The following is a 13,343-nucleotide window of genomic DNA, read 5'->3' on the forward strand; positions in this document are numbered from 1 at the left end:
TGGTGGCAGCTGCAGAGAGGCATTTGGGTGTGCAAGACTTGACATCAGAAGAGTTACAGGATGTGTTAAGTGGTGATGTCCCATCCTTTCAGGCTGTTGGCCTGAAGTAGGACTAAATAGATTTAAATAGTGGAGTATGGTATTTATAATTTTTTTGTGATTGTTGTGTTAGATGGTAGGGTATTTGTTGTAATTTTTGTATTATTATTATTATTTATTTTTTTTAATTTTGAGAGAAGAAAACAATTCTGCTGAGTATAAGGGAGTTATACCCCAGTCTAATAGGTGGCGGTAATGGAACATTTATTGGATGCCAACCAGCAGTTATTTTAACATTATGGTGAGGATAATCACTACCCGGTAGTGCTTGGCAAGCGGGGGAGAATGACACTGTACCGGTGTTCTAGTCAGCTAGCTAGCTAATTCCCTCGCCATATCATTAACAGAACTGGAGGAAAGCAGTGCTCGGCAGGCGGGGTCGAAGGACACTGTGTACCGGCCCCCTTCTTAGGTGGGGTTTTTCGGCGGTTGGCATCCAACGTTGGTGCATTACCGCCACCTACTGTGCTGGAGTGTGTGCCAGAGACAGCGTTAGCAGCCGCAACGGCAGTGGGCGTGGCATGTAGTAACCGCAGTCTGCAGATAGACATTATTGGAACACGTTGGTATCCGGTTGCTGAGCAACCGTTTGTTTGTCCAGACGAAACTAGTCAGTCAAAAGTTGCTAGCTCATGTCTAAATTCTCAAACTAAATACTGCAATTCCAACCACCAAATAGATTTTAAGCCTCAAAATACAACTTGCCTTGCTAACAGCTAAATATTTGTTTTTGATTTTGTTATTAAATTATATTTTTGAGGATCCCCGTGTTCTCATGGTTAATATTCTTATTTCCAACAACTAATGAGCATCTCCGCCGTAAATCTAGCGCATATTTGAATGTTGAGATTGCCGAAAGGCCAGTCTCTTTGGCAATGACGAAGAGTGTCAAGGAGTGGAATGTTAGCTAAAGAGACTGATACTCAGACTACCTCTCTCTCTCTCTGATTCCAAATTGGCACTGCAGACCAATCTCTTGCTCAGCTCATTCAACTACAATTTCACTTTTTCTTTTTCGTTTTTAAACAACTTGCATGTATTTCGTTTTTATTTTCTCTTTTTTTGTACAGACTCTTTCTTTCTATACACACACACACACACATACACACAGTTGAAGTCGGAAGTTTACTTACACCTTAGCCAAATATATTTAAACTCAGTTTTTCACAATTCCTGACATTTAATCCTAGTAAGAATTCCCTGTCTTAGGCCAGTTAGGATCACCACTTTATTTTAAGAATGTGAAATGTCAGGAAAATAGCAGAGTGATTTATTTCAGCTTTTATTTCTTTCATCACATTCCCAGTGGGTCAGAAGTTTACATACACTCAATTAGTATTTGGTAGCATTGCCTTTAAATTGTTTAACTTGGGTCAAACCTTCTGGGTAGCCTTCCACAAACTTCCCACAATAAGTTGGGTGAATTTTGGCCCATTCCTCCTGACAGAGCTGGTGTAACTGAGTCAGGTTTGTAAGGTCTCCTTGCTTGCACACGCTTTTTCAGTTCTGCCCACGAATGTTCCGTAGGATTGAGGTCATAACCTAACCATAGGACATAACCTGAAAGGCCGCTCAGCAAGGAAGAAGCCACTGCTCCAAAACCGCCATAAAAAAAGCCAGACTACGATTTGCAACTGCACATGGGGACAAAGATGTTGTGGGGGTGCTTCACTGCAGGAGGGACTGGTGCACTTCACAAAATAGATGGCATCATGAGGCAGGAAAATTATGTAGTTATATTGAAGCAACATCTCAAGACATCAGACAGGAAGTTAAAGCTTGGTCACAAATGGGTCTTCCAAATGGACAATGACCCCAAGCATACTTCCAAAGTTGTGGCAAAATTGCTTAAGGACAACACAGAGAAGGTATTGGATTGGCCATCACAAAGTCCTGACCTCAATCCTATAGAACATTTGTGGGCGGAACTGAAAAAGCGTGTGCGAGCAAGGAGGCCTACAAACCTGACTCAGTTACACCAGTCTGTCAGGAGGAAAGGGCCAAAATTCACCCAACTTATTGTGGGAAGCTTGTGGAAGGCTACCCGAAACGTTTGACAAAAGTTAAACAATTTAAAGGCAATGCTACCAAATACTAATTGAGTGTATGTAAACTTCTGACCCACTTGGAATGTGATAAAAGCTGAAATGAATCATTCTCTCTACTATTATTCTGACATTTCACATTCTTAAAACAAAGTGGTGATCCTAACTGACCTAAAACAGGGAATTTCTACTAGGATTAAATGTCAGGAATTGTGAAAACTGAGTTTAAATGTATTTGGCTAAGGTAAGTAAACTTCCGAGTTCAACATTACATACATACATTTAATTTAGATTTATTTTGTTTTATTCGTTTGTTACGTTTCATTTATTTTGTTTAATCCCAACGCATGTTTTCCATTCAAACTGGATTATGGTATCCATCAATAGAGAGAGAAGGAGAAGGAAGCTGAGGGGGTTTCTGGAGGAGACACCTCCCTAAATGGGGAAGGTCCTAACCCCAGCCCTACTGGCCTCTCCACTGAGCCCCCTCAATCGCCCCGTTCTGAACACAGCCCAATCGAGGGGGCGTCCTGGTAAAGCTAGAAGTCTCCAGTAAGTACACAACGTCTTACTTCAGACCAAAGTCGCCAAAATTGTCCAATCAATTGGATGGATGCAGCCACAACATAGATACTCATCCTTGAAATGAAGGCCTAAATTCCCCCATTAAAAACATGCACTCACCCACACATGCAGGCACCAGCGCAGCCAAACACACCCACCCACACAACATGTCCATAGGACTCCACACACTGTCAAGAGGGAGATTTGTATATATTTAACCACAAGAGGGCGTTAACAAAGTCAAGAGCCTTTCAAACAACAGCATCACTGGTCCTGTGTTCAGTGATATGCACATCCTCTGTTCGACATACTACATTATGATGTCATCACATAGAAAGTACAATACTGGATTTTCTCTGATTTGACTTCCACTCATCCCAAATGGAGATTAAGCCTAGTCCTTGACTAGAATACATTTTTAATGGAAATTCTCCATTTAGAATACATTTTATTCCATGACTAAGCTTCATTAACGGGAAACTTGGCCCTGAAGGTTTACACACATACAATTCATGAATTATGCATAATTACACATGGACGATTTCGCTCATCACTCAAGGTGCCCATGCTTGCCATTCACGCCTAATGTATCACTCCTGCAGATTGAAAGCCACAAATTGAGTTTCCGTGAGACGGCGAAGGCCCGCACCGACCACGGAGCGGAGATTGTCCCCGTGGAGATCATCACAGGCGGCTCACCCGGCCATCTTCTCAGCAACGTGTCGTCCCCCGGAAGCCAGAACATGACAGAGACGCCGCCGCTGTCCATGCTAGCCGACCAGGTCTCCGCCTCCCTCGCCAAGCAAGGCCTGTGATTCGACCACGTCCCTCCATGAAAAAAAGCATTGTAGGTTACCAAGGGAACCAAGCGCGTCATAAAAAAAGAGAAACGAAGAGAAAAAAGAAACACCTCACTCAGTCTCTCCCTTCTTCCTTGAAATTCAAATTCGCTCGCAGGATTTGCCGACCGGGGATATCAGTCAGGGCGAAGTAATGAACAGCTGTTTAAGGTCTTGATAGTTAGGTAGACACAGGTAATGAAAACATATACGTGAAAGAAAAGCAACATTATTCTATACCAATAAACTCGTAGCCAGGCCTTCTTATGAAGACATTTACCCTACTTTCCATTTAACAGTGCTATTAATTGGGCTGCTCAATTTGAACGCAAATGCTCGCATGAAAATATTGCGCATTGCCATGACTGTGGATGTTGGAATATGCTAATTTAGGCCTTAAAATGTGAAGTAGCCAAAGACTCAACTCTTTTTTTTCTCAACTAGAAAAGGTCAGCTAAATTAAAATGACACTGTACTATACCATTCAAACGATGTCAAGTGCCAAAAAGACCACTGCCCTTTCGTGCTTAAATCACTCCGATATTCCCCAGTTGAGAAATCCGCGAAGATTTATTTACGGCATTCTGAAATTCGAACGTAGTCGTAAACAGTTGCTCTGATGTAATGAATAGCGTGTAAGGAAGGCAAAATGACTCTGCCTTTGAGATGATTAAAATGGACATTGTTTGTGAAATTATAAAATAAACAATTTATGAAAAAACACCCAAAGTATTTGACTTAGAGTTAAAGCCCATGTCCCGTTCAAAACATTTCAAGATCCCATTGCTGAGCAATTGAAAGCAATGAAGTAACCCATGAATTATGATTTAATGGAGTAATTGGGCTACATGGTGCATACAACGTCAATCAATTGGATAAGATTGCTAATTTGAAGTTAAGAGTTTTTTGTGTGTATGGTATAGTCTATGTGCCGGTATGGTGGTGGTATATCATCAATCCTATGTTTGAGAAATGTATAAATGTCTATTGGGAATATATGGATTGATTCCTTATCATAAACATAGCTCGAATTTGCCACAGAGTTAGAAAGTGCTTACCAATGGCTTATAAATTCACTGCTCATATCAAGTCAACGTTTCAGAATAGTTAACGGTACAACCATAACAATTACGGAACATTCATAACAAATTGTGATAATAGTATTTAATGATTGCATAAGAAATTCTTGCCTGGCTACCCAAACTTCTTGCTCCTACCAAACGTCACACCCATGGACATTAGTTTCTTCTCAGCAGTGAGTCTGGATTTGAGTAACTCCCCTCCGATTTCTAGAATGAAAATCCATTCTAGACCATCTGATTGGTCCAGAGCCAGAACACACCTGGGTATAGGGTCGTTTTGAAAATTCGTCATTGGCTTTGATACTCTGATTGGTTAGAGATGACCCAATCGCTGATGACTTTTTGTACAACACCCCTCATTTTGTCACCACAAATGACTTGAATGATGGCTGTCTCCGACTGAAGTATGTAGGAACGATAGAGCAGAGGAAGAATTCAGTTTGGGTGGTCAGGCAATACAAATGCCACTGCATACCCACAACACACATGCCTAGACAATAGTGTTGATTTTCCCTGCATGAAATTCTAAAGCCTGACATAGGTTGCGCTCCAAATCTCTACCCTACTCCCGAAGTGTGCACTTGCACACTCCCTCTCTCTTGTCAAAGATGATCAAATGATCATCCCCTACCTACCCACAGCGCACTACTTACGTAGCGAATTTTAACTAAAGTAAATATTTCTTCGCAATGATCGAGCACCATTTTTTTTAGTAGATCAAAACTTATGTTGCGTACTTTCTTTCCTACTAGTAGCCCTATTTTGTGGATGTAAGACATATTAAACTGATATTTACGAATGCTTGTAGATGCACCTGCTGACACCCCCTGTTATTATTTTTTTTACTCCCTACCCTCACGATGCATTCTTGTTTTTGCAAGGTAGTTTTTACACACTGAAGTTCTCAAGTTGGCCATTACATACATGTGTGGCAATGATAACTGTCTGGCTTTCCTCCTCATTCATCATGGTCAACATGAACAATTTGTACTGTGCTGAACATATATAAAGTGTGTTAAGCAGATTATATTAATTGTTACGATTGAACAAATCTATTCAAGGTAAGACATGCTTGCATATTAGCCCAAAAATACTAAAATCAAATACTTCATAAACAGGTGTAGACTAACAGTGAAATGCTTACTTATGAGCACTTCCCAACAATGCAGAGAAAAATAATGAGTAACGATAACTTGGCTATATACACAGGGTACCTGTACCGAGTCGGATGTGCAGGGGTACAAGGAAATTGAGGTATATTTGTACATATAGGTAGGGATACTAAGACTGATATTCACGTTAGTCCACATATCCTTTTAGACTGTTTTAGAGTATTGTAGGAAAGGTACCATAAAACAACCCTATGCACTTTGTGTGTGGTGAATGATGTTACGCAAAAGTGTAAGGCTTTTTTTCCCCCCAAATGAGTCTTTTATTTCGAAGCTGAAATGTCATATCACTCTTCTAGTTTTTCCAAGTAACCACATACAGTAAGTGAATCTGAAGTGGTTTACTATTCTGAAAGGACAGCATAACCTCAAGTTTATAATTCATTAAACGTTTTTTTTTTATTGACTGACATTTTAAGCAAACTGATAATTGTACTGTAGTTAAATATGTCGTGACAAGAGGGGGAGAAAGTTGGTGCAAAGGGTGTTGTAGGCCTAGGACTTAATGTCATTTAACTTAAGGGAAAGAAAAGAACGTGGAAAAGACAGGGTAATTTGGGGCTTTTCAGTGTAGTAAATTACTTTTCGCCTATTAAATGATAACTTGTATCTAGCTTCTCTCCATGATCCCATATCCCGTTTTTGTTTCTCCTTCTCTGCTGAGTTTGCAGTTTTATCTTGACAGTCGTGATTGTCCTTGTGATGTGCATTTTATTAATATTTGGTTTACACTGATAACTTGTTGCTGTAAACGTGGATTAGGAAATAAAGTCAGTATTGGAAAAGCAATGTTAAAGGTTTCTTCTTTCCGTTACATTTGTGAAGACACTAAGGAGTGGTGTTTCAAAGAATGACAGGGGTATTTCCTGTCACACTTACCTTGTTTGTGAAATATGCGAGGACTTTCCACATGTAGAATTTACAAGATCATAGGGAACACAAGGACACAGTTGATACAATATAATTCACTTTTATTTTGAGAAGCACAAACGCTGCCTGCCCGTCGGATTTGTCAATCATACACCTTTTTTTTTTGCCTCTGCATAAAGAAAAGTGTTCAATATTTTGTACTTGTCGTGTCTTCTCCCTATACAATCAGGACAGCTACAGCCTGAACGTCAAACAGTTATTTACAAAATATACTTTTTGTACAAACTATTACATGCTAAAGGATATACCAGACTCACCCACCCCCATACACCACGTTGGAAAGTATGAAAATAGCCCAGACAATACAATATCTGTTTAACGCTAGTCAAACCTTCTTGTACATCGAAACAGTTTCTGGTGGGTCCTCTGAACCCCACTCGCAGACAAACCATAGTTGATCATGATTCATGACGGGGGGGACTTCTGTGAGGAGAAAGAAGTGATAGGGACAGGCATCGATGGTCCCTAGAAATTGAGTCAGGTTTGTCTTTTGGTCTGTCTGGACCGACCAAGGGGACAGACTCCTATGGGAGAATGATTCAAAGGATTCACCAGTGAAGACCTCACGTTACCTCCTCGCAATGACAGACAGCAGAATCAAGGAAGCCGGTGAAGACAAAAATAAAGGCTCAACTGAACAGTCATCTGAAGGATTTTCCCCCCACACATTCTTATTTTTTTCTTAGACATGATTACAAACTAGCAGTAATTGGAACAAGAGCAGGGCATTGGTTGGGGCTAACATGTGGTTTTAACTGCTGGGGCAGAGCATGAATCAGACTTAAAGTGACCAAGTAGAAACGGCCAGGTGGCAGGGAGGGTTGGTGAGATGGCCATGGTCAAAGTGACTCCACAACTGATAATTCCCTACATAGCCTCCTGTGTGTGTGATGGCCACAGCCTTTGACTTAAAGTAACTCAAACATAAAAAGCCTTTTTAGATGGAGAGATTAGTCTAGAGGTGTTCTGTACAATGCTCCACTTAATCTGCTGGGAGGGACACAGCAGGGGGTGCTGGGAACTAGGGCAGCTGACTGGGCAGATCTGGGCCGTGTTCAGTATGCACCAAACGGAATATAACGGGCAGGGACTACCTGGTCTTGTGCACTTTTAACCATTACACAACATTTTCCATTTGTCTGCTCTAATGAACAACCCAAACTTGTAGTTTTGTTTTGCATTGTTACATGAATAGCATTTGACATTTGAACTCCCAATAAGACTCAGAGCTTGAGTGATTTTAATCCAATTGTGGAACTGCATTGACAATCCAACAGGTACATTGACATGATCTGCCTTGTGCAATTCCAAAAACAGTGACACAGGAACGAGATGAATTAGGTACGTTTACATATTTTTCCCCAATTTGTCTCATGTTCTCTTTTACTATACCAAGTGACATGCAAATTGCATAGCAATTATGCATTACAAGCTGGAAACATTGCATCGGATGTGAACTACGCCAACCCGTGTCAATAGCTAGGGTACAGAAATTTAAAATAGAGCAAATAATGAAGGTCCTTGATTCAAGATAAAGCCAAAATACTACATTCAAAAACATAGGAGCTTTCTTTGTAATTGGAACCTGACTGCACGCTTTAGTGATTTCTTGCACATTCTCCAAACCAATCAGAAAAGCGTGAAATAACCTCACGCACACAAAGAAAATGAAGACAGAAATCCAATATGCACACAGTTGAACACTCATATCAACTCCCTCCATTTCTATAGGATCATTCCTATGTAGGAAAGGTGATGCGTTTTTTTCTGTCGTTATATTAGTTAACATATCCCACATGATTATTTGGTTTGTTTGATTTATTCAAACTAGTGTATGTGTAATATCATATTGAGGGTGGTGTTACTTGCTGTGCTAAAATGATTTTATACACCGCCCACAACCACTTGTTCCATCAGTCTATGTGACGGGGTTGAAAGGAAATATCTTATTAAACCTATATGTATAAAACAACTACACCAATGCAGACAAACAGATGAACGAAAAGCACAGACAGACATCAAAGAAAATGTCAAGCTCAGATTACTACAACAGCTCTGTGAAACAAGTGCTTAAAGGAACATTTCAGGTTCACGCCAATTCTCTGGGGAGGGACAAATATTATTAGGTTGATTCAAGGGGACACAACATAACAAGCTATGACAACAAGGCATTGCTGTTTTTTGTTTTACTCACTCCATTTTAAACTGACATGGGGTGTGGAAAAGAAAGCTACAAAGGTACACACTCTGCCTGAGTGGCTGCTTAGCCCTCAGCCCATTGGCCCAGAAACAGGAAGCAACTCTATGCCCTGCTCATCACAAATTCAGCTTTCAGTTTAATTTCTCTCCTTTTTTCATTCACTTTTATATATATATTTATTCATTTCAGTGACCAAGAAAAGAACAAAACGGATTTCTGACGGGGGTTCTCTGTCTATGTTCACTAAAAACTGTGAAAGAATTTGACTGATGTTTGAATATCAAACAACAGGAGTCCATTATTCCATTGTTGATGTAGTTCTTGTTTTGAGTCTTGTGAAAGAAAAAAGTGTTGAGTCCTTTATGCAGTGAGAGCCTTCGTTCATCGGTGGGAGGGTCTGGTGAGAGTGGTGGTGAGGGTGGTGGAGGAGGGGGCTTTCTGCTTACTGCTGTCGTCAGGGGGAAGGAGCGGCGAGGGGGGACCCCCGGTGTCGGACTCAGACCTGGACGAGCCCGTCTTGCAACCGGAGATGTGGCGCATGGTTCTATAGGGGCGCTCCTCGGCGTTCCCTGGCTGCTCCTCGGGCTCCGGCGGCGGGTCGCTCTCCAGGGGGAAGCTCCTCCGGTCCCACGGGTGTACTGGGATGGGAACCTGGAGCGGGAGAGAGGAAACTCCTGTCAGAGACTGGACAAGAACCACACCCCTTAACACAGGGCTATCACCCACTTATCACAAAGATGAATCGGTCTGTCTGTGTACATTTATCCCCCAAAGGCCTGGTGTCTTCTCATATATCCTCTACAATCTGCCACAGTATTCACAAAGACGGCATACACACTGATTAAACAGCTGAAGTGTGTGAACATGTGTATAGTACGGAAGTGTATGTGCTCTGGGGAGCCTACCAGTTCTTCGTAGGTGCCGTCAGGTGTGGAGCAGCGCGTGTCTTCATTGGAGAGCAGGCGGTGGGAGTCCCTGGAGCCTATAGGGGTGTAGGAGTACCCTCCCACTGTGTAACACCCTGGGGTGTAAGGGTAGGATAGCAGGTCGGGGCTGGCCGGGGAGCAGGGGGAGGCGGCACTGCCGTAGTCCTGCATGGCGTGGAAGTGGGCTGTGTCTGGGGAGGAGGGCTGCGGCGTGGAGGGGTTGGTGCTGCTCAGTAGGGGAGTAGTGCGACCGTCCAACCGTCCACTGACATACGAACTGGAGGGGGGGGGAGAGGGGAGTTAACTTGACATGGAGTACAGAAATTAAGTCTTCAGCTAGACTTCAATTGAACAGAAAGGAGAATAGCCTTAAGTAGAGAAACCTATCATCTAGATTCTAGAAGGTCAAATAAGGGCTGATTATATTTTTCCTGTTTCACCTAATGTACAAGTGGGTAACCTGTATGAGTGTAGGAATTGGAAATTCATTTTTTTTATGCATATCCCAACTCCCCGAGACACCCTAGGAGAGTGGGGTCAAGGCCAGGGATCACGGCGACGCTGGAGCAATTAGGGTTAAGTGCCTTGCTCAAGGGCACATCGGCAGATGTTTCACCTAATCCGCTCGGGGATCTGAGAACCAGCGACCTGGCCCAGCACTCTTAACAGCTAGGCTATTTGCCAAGGTGTTCCCTGTGCTGCACTGCAGTATAACGTGCGGGATCAGGCTATTTTAGGGAGAAACGACAGTGCAAAAATGTCAAGTTTCTGAGATAAGAGAATCACAATCAATATGCAGCTCAGAACCTCATCTCTGCTCCAGATCACACCAAAAAGACTGATTCCTGGATGAATAAACAAATTAGAAAAACCTCCACATACACTACTTCTTGGGGAGTGGGTGGATTAGGGTAGACCGTGGGGGGTGTTTTGGTGTGTGTTACTGACCGGCTGCCTCTCCTCTTGGCGATGGCACTGGCCGTCCAGCTCCAGCGGGAACGCTCCTGGTCCTCGCAGGGCTGGTGCAGCTGGGAGAACGCAGTGTCTGTCAGGTCCTCGATCTGGGAGGGAAGAAGGGAGAGAGATCAACACTCCAAGTTAGTGCTGTAACACTTGATGAATGCAGCTTGCGGTCAAACGTTGGTTTGGTTATTACCATCAAATGAATTGCATCAGAGCTATACGTTGAAAAGGGAGCAGTTATTTGGGGGTTGGTGGCAGCTCTACCTAGATGTTTGACATCTTTGGACAACACTGTGCAGCTGAATCATACTTCTGGTCTGCATCGGTAAACTACACCAATTGAGATTCTGAAAAGGTCATACCAAGAGAAAATCCTTTTTACCTCCTCAATGTCAGCCTCCTCAGCGATTGGCTTAGCACAAATGTCAACCTCTTTCCAACTGCAAAATGGAAGCCAGATAATTAATACATCAGTAATTCACCACCCGGTGTGTGTGTGTGTGTGTGTGTGTGTGTGTGTGTGTGTGTGTATTTAAGTGAGAGTACAGCTGATGTGCGTAGCTCTGGGCAGTCTCTCTTAAGCACAGATTTAGGATCAGCTTATAGACCCCTAAATCATATCCTAACAATTGCTATTTGCCCTTCTGGACATATCTAGGATCAGCATTACAGTCCCATATCCTAACCGTTATAATCTATTAGATGGGGGAAATACCCAAACTATCTCTGGATCTGTGCTTAGTTTCCTGACTCTAGGCAACTTCCTCATGCCGAGGTAGGCATGGCGGCCATTTTGTGTCTTGCGTACCTGGGGGTGAGGATCTCTTTGTACTGCAGTTTCTCCACGCGGGTGGTGGCAGCCACAGACATGGGGATGACGATGTTGTTGATGTCAAAGGAGCTCTCTCCCCTCCTCCTGCGGATGGGCTGATGCTGTACGGGGTAGAAGGGGAGCAAGAAGGGGAGTAGGGTCAGTCACCATCAATCCAACTTCTAAAATACTTCACCATTATTGTTTCAATCAATCACACAGTACACACATGCGCACACGGGTGTAAGGCCAGATGTGTGTGTATCGTACCGGGGTGCTGTTGTCCCTCAGGCTGCTGTTGAAGGAGGTGAAGGGCATGGAGCAGGTCTCTGAGGAGGCTGACAGCTGTCGGAGCAGGGAGCTGTGGGTGGGGAGCCCAGCAGATAGAGACCGGCACAGACTGCCCCCATCCAGGTACAGCTTAGGGGTGTCTGAGGAGAGAGAGTATGGGGGAAGAGAGAGCGAGAGTAGAGAAAATCATATTAAATACACTGGAATCCTCCAGACTGATTGATATACATCCATCTCTCAAGTATTCAAGCCTTAAAAATTCAGTAACTGACACTGGATAAAATGGATACTGAATAAAGATGAACCTTATAAAAAGTTTAAGTGATATGGAAAGGGTCAAATGTAGAGTGAAAAACGGTGGAAGCGGTGTGACAATTACCCTTCAGAACTAGTTTGAGCTGCTCAAGCTATGAGACAGGTGCTGAGGGAGGGAGAGGGAAAGATAAAGAGGCAGAAAGAAAGAGAGAGGAAAATAAATAGACTGTAGGCAACTTACTGTCCATACTGTCCAGTGACAGTGAGTGTTCTCGGGGTCTCTTGCGTGCGTTGCTCTTGTCGTAGGGCCCGTGCCCCTGCTCCCCTCGGTAGTGGGGGCGGCCCTCCAGCTTGGTGGACCCCAGCAGGCTGTCCAGGTGCTGCCTGTGTAGCTTCTCTGAACGCACCTTGTGATGGGACAGGCCTGGGGAGTGGGTAGAGCAACATGGGGGGGTTAGGCAGTGTGTATATTTTTGCGCGCACACACACACAGGGATATATTGTCTATTATATGAATATATTTTCTACAACCAGTCAATATATATATATATATATATATATATATATATATATATATATATATATATATGATTTTGTCCAACAGTGTTAATTGACTGTAAAACAAATCCTCAGAAAGTAGACCCCACCACGACACTAAAGCGGTCATATTTTCGTCAAGGTCTGTGGGTCTGCGTGAGAGTAAAAATGCGAACAAAACTGGCTTAGAAATGTACATTTTAACATTGTGCTGCAGAACTCTGGAGAGCACTGAGCATCAATTATGTAACGTCGTAATGAAATTATTATCAGTGTATCACGCTCCACCCATCTGTGCTCTCTGAATAGGGCCCATGCATTCTAAGCAGAAAACTACCTAAGCTTCTTTATCAATCACACTGAGAGGAAAGCGCTTTGTCATTTAGACAGCTGAGTCACTGTATTTACCAGGAAATGCTGGGCCACACACTCACACCTGAATACTACAGAGTACCAAACAAAAGAAACGCTTGTTATGTAGGACTGTGAAATTTCAGGCTGGTGGGGCCTCGTGCTTTTCGCGTTGTTACACAAGTAAATAAACCGCCAATACTGATCAGATCTATAAGAGCTTGCAAAACTAAGAGATCCTTCCTAAACGTCACCTTACAGTGTACATTTGGGTCTGTTGC

The 13,343-nt window shown here is 42.9% G+C and overlaps 2 protein-coding genes across 13 annotated transcripts in view; one reads left to right on the plus strand and one right to left on the minus strand.

The window, feature by feature from the left end:
* Positions 1–6,587, plus strand: part of LOC106607459 (uncharacterized) — a 46,825-nt gene extending 40,238 nt beyond the window's left edge. For 8 of the 10 annotated variants that reach the window (XM_014204425.3, XM_014204424.3, XM_014204432.3 and 5 more), the window contains one exon: positions 3,311–6,587. In XM_014204425.3, coding sequence (XP_014059900.3) covers positions 3,311–3,523 — 213 coding nt within the window. In that variant the 3' untranslated portion in view covers positions 3,524–6,587. Of the gene's footprint in view, positions 1–2,531; positions 2,697–3,310 lie in introns of all 10 variants that reach the window. The other 2 variants (XM_014204429.3, XM_045720638.2) reach the window with 1 other exon arrangement.
* Positions 6,588–6,752: 165 nt separating this feature from the next.
* LOC106607458 (KAT8 regulatory NSL complex subunit 1) overlaps positions 6,753–13,343 on the minus strand; it is an 81,746-nt gene continuing 75,155 nt past the window's right edge. For all 3 annotated transcript variants that reach the window (XM_014204420.3, XM_082976703.1, XM_014204421.3), the window contains 7 exons: positions 12,416–12,598; positions 11,899–12,059; positions 11,626–11,750; positions 11,200–11,257; positions 10,803–10,915; positions 9,834–10,131; positions 6,753–9,579 (listed from right to left, as the gene is read on the minus strand). In XM_014204420.3, the coding sequence (XP_014059895.2) occupies positions 9,310–9,579; positions 9,834–10,131; positions 10,803–10,915; positions 11,200–11,257; positions 11,626–11,750; positions 11,899–12,059; positions 12,416–12,598 (1,208 nt within the window). In that variant the 3' untranslated portion in view covers positions 6,753–9,309. The remainder of the gene's footprint in view (positions 9,580–9,833; positions 10,132–10,802; positions 10,916–11,199; positions 11,258–11,625; positions 11,751–11,898; positions 12,060–12,415; positions 12,599–13,343) is intronic.

The sequence above is a fragment of the Salmo salar genome, chromosome 06 (assembly GCF_965601325.2).
Source record: "Salmo salar chromosome 06, fSalSal1, whole genome shotgun sequence".
NCBI classification, from domain to species: domain Eukaryota; kingdom Metazoa; phylum Chordata; class Actinopteri; order Salmoniformes; family Salmonidae; genus Salmo; species Salmo salar.